Below are 10,279 nucleotides of genomic sequence, written 5' to 3'. Positions count from 1 at the left end.
TCAAAGCTTGGTAGAGGATTACCTGTGGGTTCAGGTAATTATGCCGCGTCTGTGGCATTAACCACACTAAACAGGGACGCTGGGGGATTCTAGATAACATCACTCATCGAGGCATTACCGCTTTATAACTTTAAAAATACGACAGCACAAATGTTTATTTAAATAAACCAGCATTGACCAGCAGAAATGGTTTTCTGTTTCTGATCACACGAGACGCTTCACGGAGGTCGGCCGTTGTACCGCCGTAGTTTGAGGCACACAGTTGCTCTGCCACAGCGCTCAATTTGGCAATAACAGTCACATCAGCGCCAGATAAGGCTGATATGTCTGCCACTTGATCGATTAAACTTTCACACTAATGTAGTGTAAATTCACCATAAGGACTCGTCTGCTACCCTTTGAATTAATCTAATGAGCGCTTCTGTGACCATGTCTAAAAAAAACTCGCCTGTACTGCTGCGCTGTAGTCCCGTCCTGATTGGCTGCCCGCTGTGGAAAGCTGTGGAACCTGATTGGCTGAATAAAGTGAAACCGTGGAATCTAATTTGACTATAGTGGAAGACCATGGAAATGAAAATGCAATCTGCTCGGATTGCACTTTCAAGATGCATTTTGACACAGTTTTAGCGCTGTTGGTATCGTAATGTTATTGCAAACAGGGGTGGCGCTATTTCTCCATTAACGTTTGAATATTGACATCTTTTTAGCGTGGTGGTGAGGTTGAAAATTACGTTTCAAACGTGTTATCACGAAATGCAAAGCATATTAAGCGAATAGCATTTTAATTATAATTTTGATACAACCTTTGCATGATCACATGAACTTGATAATTCAAATCGGGAAATTTTTTTTTCATTTCAATAAAGACACAAATAAAGCATCAAAATGTATGTGTAAATGAAATATGAATAGACGTCTATCACATTGCAAATGTAAATGGAATTATTGCATTTGAATTTGAATTTTGAGCTCAAAGTTGCTTGTATGAGTGGAACATGTAAATGCAAATACGTATTACATTTTCATTTGAATATTGACACAGAATAACTTCCATAGTTAGTGATGGGCAAATGAAGCCTCTTGAAGCAATGAAGCTTTCCAACCCTTTGCTTTGCAAAAAGGTTCATTACTCGAGGCTTCATTCATCACTCACTAGTGACATCTGCTGGTGAAACTGTAACAGCCTCGTCATTCAGTTGGATCATACTTTCAAAAATTTGTAAATGCAATATTGTCACAAAGTTTCCATCAAACTCATGTTTAGTAACAGGAGAATCAATTAAATCATACTTAATTGTCATGTTTTAATTATTAAAATGATTTGTAGCCAATCTAATCCTTGACCATTAGTGGTTGTGTTGGGTTTTCTTGTATGTCATGAACGTATTTGACAATGAAGATATGTTGTACTTTACTATATTGGGAATTGAGTGGTTGTTGAGGCAGACTGAATATTTTGAGTTAGAAACTGATTTAAAAAAAAACAAAATGTGTTTTAAATAATTGCTTCTTGGGGGTTCTAGATCTGGTTTGGTAGTCATGGCCTGGTGGTTAGGGAAGGGAAGTGGTTATGGAACTGGTCTTGTAACCGGAGGGTCGTGGGTTCGATTCCCAGACCTGAGGCCATGACTGAGGCGCCCCTTAACCCTCAATTGTTCACTTATATAAAAATGAGATAAAATGTAAGTCGCTCTGGATGAGGGCGTCTGCCAAATGTAAAATGTTTTTAACATTACAAATAAGGTTTGCCTCTTCCAATGGTTTTTAGTCTGTTTTTGATGTGTGAATCTGATGTACATCCTGATCAAACAAAAAGAATTTAGAACGTTCCAGATTTTAAATTTAACCACCTACTACAACAGGAAGCAACAGGGTTCATAGCGCTTTTATTTAGAAAAACGATACGCAAAATGAAGCAATGACGTGGCCGATGTAATGCGAGGCCTCGTTTGTTGCTGATCACGTGATTTTGCTCAATCTAACACAAGCTCCGAAGCGGGGCTTCATCGGACACGCCCCTTTTTACTCGGTACACGCTTCGAAGCCTAGCTTCAGATGTCCCATCACTACTGTTTGTTTCTTCCCTCTCTGTTCTATGTCGGTTTGTCTACCAGTGTTCTGGTGGACAGGCTGACAGGTATCCTGGTAGAAGCTTAGGTCTTGCCTACCTAAGCTTCATCTATTTTATTTCTCCTTTTGACATGTTGAGCCGTTCTCCATGTGATTTTCGTTTTCCCGTTTTTTCTTAAGACGCGTTGTATTCCCTTCCGCGTGTTTTTGTTTGTTTACTTACCTGGTCTATACTCACGTCGAGTTTCTCCGTGTAGTTCTTCTGTTGTTCCACCTGGGTTTTTTTGTTTTCGTTTTCCCGCAGTCGCGGAGGTTTCAGTTTGGCTGTTTTTTGCCTTTTGCTTTTAGTGGGTTTGCACTTGAGTCCTACACTCCTCGAAACCAGCGCGACACCACCGTGTTCGGGGGTGCCTCGTTACAGTGAGTTTAGCTACACGAAGAAAATGATAACGAGATGCTATTAAAACATAACATATTATGAAATGTATGTTGTTGTATGAAGATGTATGATGAAATGTATGTTGTTGAAAATAACTTTATATTGTCATCACTAATTTGCAGGTAAGCATGACTATGAACTCAGACATAATTTTATTATATTTATATTTAAGATTGTGTCTTGTAAACTCATCATACGTTTGTTGGCTTTGAGTTACACCTGGTACCTGTGTATCCAGTTTGGTCAACACTAGGTATCGTGTTGGGGATTTTTTTTTACGTTGCCTCTTATTGTTAAAGCCACACCCAGTTCTTGTGTGTCAGGTTTGCTTAAGCTTCATATAAAGCGTTAAGAGTTTAAAAATCTTATTGTGATGTTTCACCCAGAAAAAGGACCATCAATAATCTCCATCCATGAATCATGAAGTTATGGACCTGCTTCCATCCCTCTCAGCTCTAACCAGAACACCTCAGAATAAATTGAGGAATTAAAGGTATGTTTATCTAAAAACTGCCAGAGTGTTATATAACCAAAAACTGTTAAAATAAATAAATAAATAAATTAATAATAATAATAAAAAAAAAATAAAATAAAATAAACTGTTAAACTTTGGTGGTTTGGTTAATGAACATTCTTTGATAATGTTCAACACATTCCTTGATGTGTTACCATAGGTGGTTTTATAATCATGATACCCTATGTGTTTAGTTTTACAAGATCATGCAGGAGAACAGTTCTGAGGAGAAAAAAAGTAGACAAAACTCCAGAGACCATGGTAATGTGGAATACTTTGCAATGATATTCCCTTTTTATTTAAAGACCATCAGTCTTCCATAGTTATTTCTTTTTACATGTATTGAGTCTTTGTGGATGTCATGCAGTGAAATTTAATATATTTTTTGGGAATATATTCACTTATCTACTGTTTATTATTAATATATCTGCTATTTATTATTCAATTGTACAATAAATCAAGAAAAACAATGTGGTTGAATGTAAATAATTATTTGTATTTTATTTCACAATTTAAATTGCAGTATATTAATTTAAAGCCACTGTTTAAATTTGTAGGGAGGATTGAAGCAGAGATGAAACCCCAGACTCATGTAGAGGAAGAACATTGACCTGCAGAAATTGAATCTTCTTTTTGGGCACAAATCCACTAAGAGTGTCACAAATATCAGAGGATTTTGAAGATCAGCATCTTCAAACTAGAGAAAAAAGGAATTGTTGGAATTGGGCAAACTGTCACTACCATCAAAATGTCAAATGCCCTCCAATGCACTGGGTCAAATGCCCCAGACCCTCAAAGAGGAGATGAAATGCAAAGTTCTCCTGATATGCATTCTGGGCTACCAAAGGCATGTCAGTTTATTTTTTTAAAATTGGGCCTTTGTAGCTTATATCCACACAAAATTACAGTGGCTGATCTTCTTTCCATAAACTCTTTGTCATTAACCAACAATCAACCTGGAACAGACAGTGAGCTTTGGCGATATTTTGTTAACAAACTCATGATGTTGGATGTGAAATGTAGATATGACCGTTGTGTACATGCTAAGGAGGAGTGCACAATCACAAGTGCAAATGAGGATGATTTCTTCAGTTTTGGAGAAGAAATAAACGAAGGTGCTGATGAGAAGACTCTCATCCACCCTATGGATGTTCACATGGCAGTTTTCCACTGCACTGATGATTTTGCACGAGAGCGTTTCATTAGTAAACTGTCAGCATGTCAGTTTGCTCTTCCTCTACTGGTACCCAATCTCTCTACAGGACAAATAGAGGTTCCTCTTTATGCACTTCAACAGATTAAAAAAACATGGGCTTCATATAGTCAAACAGGAACAGTACAACATGTAATCGAATATATATTAAGCTCTTGTGTTCGAGTTGTGTCCTTCATTAGAGTTGGGACCTCCAAAATTTCAAAATCTCAGATTATGAATTATATCCTGAATGACAACAAGCTCCCAGCATTTTTCAGCCGACACTGTGATGGAAACACAAAAACTCGCCTACTTTTGGATGGTGTTACAGAGATTTCCTGGTATTGTCCAGGTGGGAGTAAAGACTGTATCTTCCAGGAATGTGTGTCTTTAATCAACCTCCATGGAGATGCCAACAAATATCCAGGACAGCTAGAGTTCATACAGAGAATAAGCTCAGTCATTGTTGTTTTGCTTCCAGAAGACCATCGGGAACCTGAGATAGTGGAGATGGTAATGAGACTACAAGAGACCAAGATTCCCTTGATCTTCTTATTCACTGGTGTGGAACATGTGACATCAAGCAGTGACAATAGAATTGCTGCTAAGAACAGAAATGATGCTGAACTGAAAAGAGAAATTGTCTCCAAAGTTACATGCGCTCTCCACAAACAGAATGATGTGCAAAGTTTAAAGTGTTATATAGACACAGCAATAAACAGTGGACTCATCACTATCACAGAAAGTAAAGCAATATGGGTTGGACAACAGAGAGCAAAACATCTCATGGATATTTTGGGAATAGATAGAGAAGTAAAGACGTGCCGTGACAAGTTGTTACGTCTTAAAGATGAGTACCTACCACTGCAGGGTGAGCACTGGAATAAGTGGAGCAAATATGATAAAGAGGTTCACCGATTACAGAGCAGAAGAGATATGAGTATTGACCAGCAAATCACTAAAGTTGATTCAAAGAAAAATAAAATTCGCAAAGCACAACAAAAAGAATCACGGAATTTGAATAAATTCATGGCGCAGTTCTGTAAGTATGCATTGGCCAGGACAGAAACTAATGAGAGAATAGCCATGTTGAACTGGCTCAAGAAATTTCTGGATGATGCCTTCACTGGTGTGGTGACTGATCTTCAGGAACAATACCACACAACATGGACAGATTCCAGGAAACATACAACAGAAGAGGATATAAAAGTTCAGTTAATGTATGACCTTAAGGTAATATCTAAGATGATCAAATCTGCTTCTTTCAAGGTCCATCACATCATGCGGGAAATTGCACAAATATATGAAGCTGTTTGCTCTTCTCAAGAAATCAGAGCTGTGTGTGGTTTTGAGGTAGACAGGCTCCCTGAATTCGGTGCTGAAATCATGATGTCAGGACTTGCCATAGAGCTGTTAGATGGGGATGCTAACCATATTCCGTTGAAATGGATCAGTGCTGTCCTAGACAACCTTATTCAGAATATTGGAGACCAAAGAGTGTTTGTAATATCTGTCCTTGGGTTGCAAAGTTCTGGGAAATCTACATTACTGAATGTCATGTTTGGTCTCCAGTTTGCTGTAAGTGCTGGTCGGTGCACAAAAGGGGCTTACATGCAGTTAGTCCCCGTACATGAAGAGCTTAGAGACCAGCTACACTTTGATTATGTCTTACTTGTGGACACAGAGGGCCTGCAATCTGTGGAGGCTGATGCATCATTAACTCATGATAATGAACTGGCCACTTTTGTAGTTGGTCTTGGGGATGTCACTATAATTAATGTCATGGGAGAAAATACAGCTGAAATCCAAAACATCCTGCCCATATGTTTCCAAGCCTTTTTGAGAATGGCGTCAGTAGAAATAAAACCACGTTGTTTTCTTGTTCAGCAGAATATTACAGAGACTGCTGCAAAAGATAAAACTCAAGAAGGGAGAAGACAACTGATTTCAAAACTAGATGAAATGTCAAAAATAGCTGCACAGGCTGAAGATAGGGAGGTCACTGGCTTCAGTGATATAATACAGTTTGATGCAGAGACACATGTATTTTACTTCAAGAATTATTTTGATGGAGATCCTCCTATGGCTCCTCCAAACCCCTCCTATACTCAGAATGCTCAGGAACTGAAAACAAAGCTGCTGTCCATTGCAGAAAAGCAGGACGGCTGTAAACTTCCTTTGATCTCGGAACTCAAAACACGGATTCAGCATCTGTGGAACGCACTCATGAAAGAAAACTTTGTTTTCCATTTCAAGAATGCACTGCAATATATGGTGTACTCACAGTTAGAGGAACACTATGGAAAATGGTCATGGAAACTGAGAAAACATGCCCTTGAGACACAGAACACTCTGCACTACAAGATTATTAGCAATGAGTCTCATGACACACCAACAGGGCAATTCAAACAGGACTTTGACAGTATCTACCAAGATATCAAAGGAGAAGTTGATAAGTACTTCCGGGAAGAAAAATACCCTGAGATTCTTGTGCAGTGGAGAAATAGCATTGACAAAAGATTAGAAACTCTGAATACAGAACTGATTGAAGAGACATATGCCATTGAGAGAGAACTGATTAACATGAAAACGTACCGCTTAGAACTAGACCAAAGAAAAAGAAAATATGAGGCTGATCTGCTCCAGAAGAGCAAAAACTTGGCCACTCAAATAAAGACAGAAAAACTTAGTGAGGAAGAGCTCTATGTACAATTCAACACAATGTGGACAGAATGGGAAAACAGGGTGGCAGCAGAGAAACCTCAAAAGAATCCAAGAAATATTCAAGCTGAATTTGAAAAAGTCTTGGAAATTTGTTTCCAGAAATTCTGGAATATAATATTTCCTATAAAAGAAGAACCTTGCTGTAATGTGGATGGTATTGTAAAGGATTCATGTAAAAGGTTTTTGAGAAGTTTAGAGAAATTAATGATTTTTGAATTAGCAAGTCAAAGAGTCCAAGACGGCATAGAGCAAATTCTTGCCAAAAGAGACAAAGAGAATTTTGGCATTAATGATAATTTCATTCATCACATGGTCTCAGAAATCAATTCTATGATAGAACAATATGAGAAGTCATCCGGCATTCAGTTCATTGGTGTCATCAAAGCTCAGATAGCTGTCAATGCTTGCATTAAGGCTGTTAAGAACCTCAAAACACTGAATGAAAATTTCATTAGAACGCATGATCCATTAATATATTTTAACAGCAAGAAGGAGGAATATTTCAACCTATTTAAACATGTTTTTGGGGGAGCAACACCAGTGACATTCTTTGTTAGATATCTTGTGAATTACCTGATAACAGCTGTGCAAGATGCAGTCACAAAGAAACTTTGCATTGACATTGTGGGTGATCTGAAGTCAAACCTGCCAGCTTTCACTGGGAACAGATCTATACTGGAAAATTATATACTGAAAGATTTAGCTGAAAAGGAGGAGTTTGATTTGTATGTCAAGTACATTCATGAACCACAAAATGTTCTTAAAATGTTTATTACTGAACACACAGAAATGTATCTAAGTGATAAAACAAAAATGGAGAGAATGGTAAGTGCAGCATGGTCATCGTTTATTAAGCCGATCATATCTAACAGTAACTTAGCAACTATGAAGCTGGTGGAAACACAAGGAAATGTAAATGCCAGTGCATGGCTTGATGAATTCTGTGGCAAACTTAGCGGACATATGGCCATTTCAAGGATGGATCTTAAAAATATTGAGAAGGAAGACCTTCAGGACCCAGATTTTTTTAAGAAGCATTTTGCAGAGCGTTTAAAATTAGCTATTGACTCGGGAAGTAAAAAACATACAGAACAGTTTACCTCTGGTCCAATGCTTTTTAGGTTCATAAACAGGCCAGATGACATTTTGTTCAAACAGATGAGTGGATGCTGGGAGCAGTGTCCATTCTGTAAAGCCGTGTGCACCAACACCCTCCCTGATCATGACTCCGATCACTCTGTTCACCTGCATCGTCCTCAAGTACTGGGGAATGTATGTAATAAGTCTCCAGATTCTGCTGATGAATACTGGCCAGAGATCCCAATAAACACAGAGAAACAGTTCTTTTTAAAATTCTGTACTTCTGTTGTCAAAAGCTCTTACAAATTCTTCTCAGTCAAATCTGAAACGTGGGTTCCATTCAGGGAGTACAGACAGGCTGGTCCTCCATATGACAGATGGAATATAGAAGTTCATGAAAGTGAGGGACTCTACTGGAAATGGTTCATCTGCACTTTCAGGGCACAACTGGAGGAGTTTTATGGTGGGAAATTTGAAGGCTGTGGTGAAATCCCTAAAGAATGGGAAGAAATTACAAAGATGGAGGCCCTGAAGGAGCTGAATATAATGGACTGAACTCTGTGCTTGTTTACTGTGTACTGAAATAGCAGTGGAGGATTTTTAAATGAACATTGTATGTTTATTTTTACAAAACTATCTCGGCTCAAGCCTGACTAGAGATATGGGAAAACTGATAGGCAAAGGCAGGTGGAAGTGAGAAAACGTGTTTGCCAAGGTTGTTCTAAGAGTGCTGGTGTCATATGAATGTTTATAACAGAATTCAGGACTGGATCTGGAATAAAGAATAGCAGGACTTCACACATACCCATATAATGCAGAGACCAAAACAGAATGTAACACCATGTAGTAAATTAGTGAACTGATACAGTCATGCCCGAAAGTATTCATACCCCTGGCAAATTTTGACTTAAATTTACTTTTATTTAACCAGAAATTATATTTTTGACTGGAAATGACACAGGCATCTCCCAGGAGATAATACGATGATGTACAAGAGGCATCATTGTGAGAAAAAAAATTTCTCAGCTTTTATTCACATTTGAACAAAAAATGGCATGTCCAAAATTATTCATACCCTTCTCAATAATTAATAGAAAAGCCTTTATTGGCTATTACAGCAATCAAAAGCTTCCTGTAATTGCTGACCAGCTTTTTGCATGTCTCCACTGGTATTTTTGTCCATTCATCTTTAGTGATGAGCTCCAACTCTTTGAGGTTGGAGGGTCTCCTTGCCATCACCCTGATCTTTAGCTCCCTCCACAGATTCTCAATTGGATTCAAGTCAGGACTGCAAAACAATGTTTTTGTCTGCTAACCATTTCTTCACCACTTTGGCTGTGTGTTTTTGGTCGTTGTCATGCTGAAATGTCCACTGGTTTCCAAGGCCATGTTTCTCTGCAGGCTGCCTGATGTTATTGAAAATCTTGATGTATTGCTCTTTTTTCATGGTGCCATTAACTGCGAACAAGTTCCCTGGTCCATTGGCTGAAAAACACCCCCAAAACATTAGGTTCCCACCACCATGTTTGACAGTGGGGATGGTGTTCTTAGGGTTGAAGGCATCTCCGTTTTTACGCCAAATGGTGGACACATCATTGTGGCCAAACAATTCAATTTTTGTTTCGTCTGACCATAAAACAACACCAGAAGTCTTCTTCTTTGTCCAGATGAGCATTTGCAAAGGTCAAGCGGGCTTTTGTGTGCCTTTTCTGGAGAAGTGGTGTCCTCCTTGGTCTGCGTCCGTGGAACCCAGCAGTGTGCAGTGTCCGTTGGACTGTCTGCCTTGAGATGTTGCCACCAGCAGAGCCCAGATTCACCAGGATGGCCTTGGTGGTGATCCTTGGACTTTTCTTCACCTCTCTCACTATTCTCCTGGCCAGCACAGGTGTCACTTTTGGCTTCCGACCACATCTTCTGAGATTTTCCACAGTGCGGAACATCTTGTATTTTTTATTAATACTTTGCACTGTAGCCACTGGAACTTGAAAACATTTTGATATGGCTTTATAGCCCTTTCCTGACTTGTGAGCAGCCACAATGCACAGCCGCAGGTCCTCAGTGAGCTCCTTTGTCTTAGCCATGACCGTCCACAAACCAACTGCAGAGAGCTGCTGTTTTTCTCCTGTTGAGTTGATTAAAACAGCTGTTCCCAATTAATCAGGATAATTAGGATGCTTTAAAACAGCTTGGATTATTTGGAATGGTATAGAACTTTAGATTTTCCCCCATATACTGTGACAGTTTTCAAAGGGTATGA

The 10,279-nt window shown here is 38.8% G+C and overlaps 1 protein-coding gene across 1 annotated transcript; it reads left to right on the top strand.

The window, feature by feature from the left end:
• The first annotated feature begins 1,862 nt into the window (after positions 1-1,862).
• Positions 1,863-8,942, top strand: LOC143475647 (interferon-induced very large GTPase 1-like). The gene is made up of 4 exons (XM_076973526.1): positions 1,863-2,490; positions 2,896-3,002; positions 3,218-3,284; positions 3,581-8,942. The coding sequence occupies exon 4, from the start codon at positions 3,772-3,774 to the stop codon at positions 8,575-8,577; it is 4,806 nt and encodes a 1,601-aa protein (XP_076829641.1). The 5' UTR covers positions 1,863-2,490; positions 2,896-3,002; positions 3,218-3,284; positions 3,581-3,771; the 3' UTR covers positions 8,578-8,942.
• The last annotated feature ends 1,337 nt before the right edge of the window (positions 8,943-10,279 follow it).

Source organism: Brachyhypopomus gauderio, chromosome 14, assembly GCF_052324685.1.
Source record: "Brachyhypopomus gauderio isolate BG-103 chromosome 14, BGAUD_0.2, whole genome shotgun sequence".
Taxonomy (NCBI): domain Eukaryota; kingdom Metazoa; phylum Chordata; class Actinopteri; order Gymnotiformes; family Hypopomidae; genus Brachyhypopomus; species Brachyhypopomus gauderio.
This window is presented reverse-complemented; position numbering and strand designations above follow the sequence as displayed.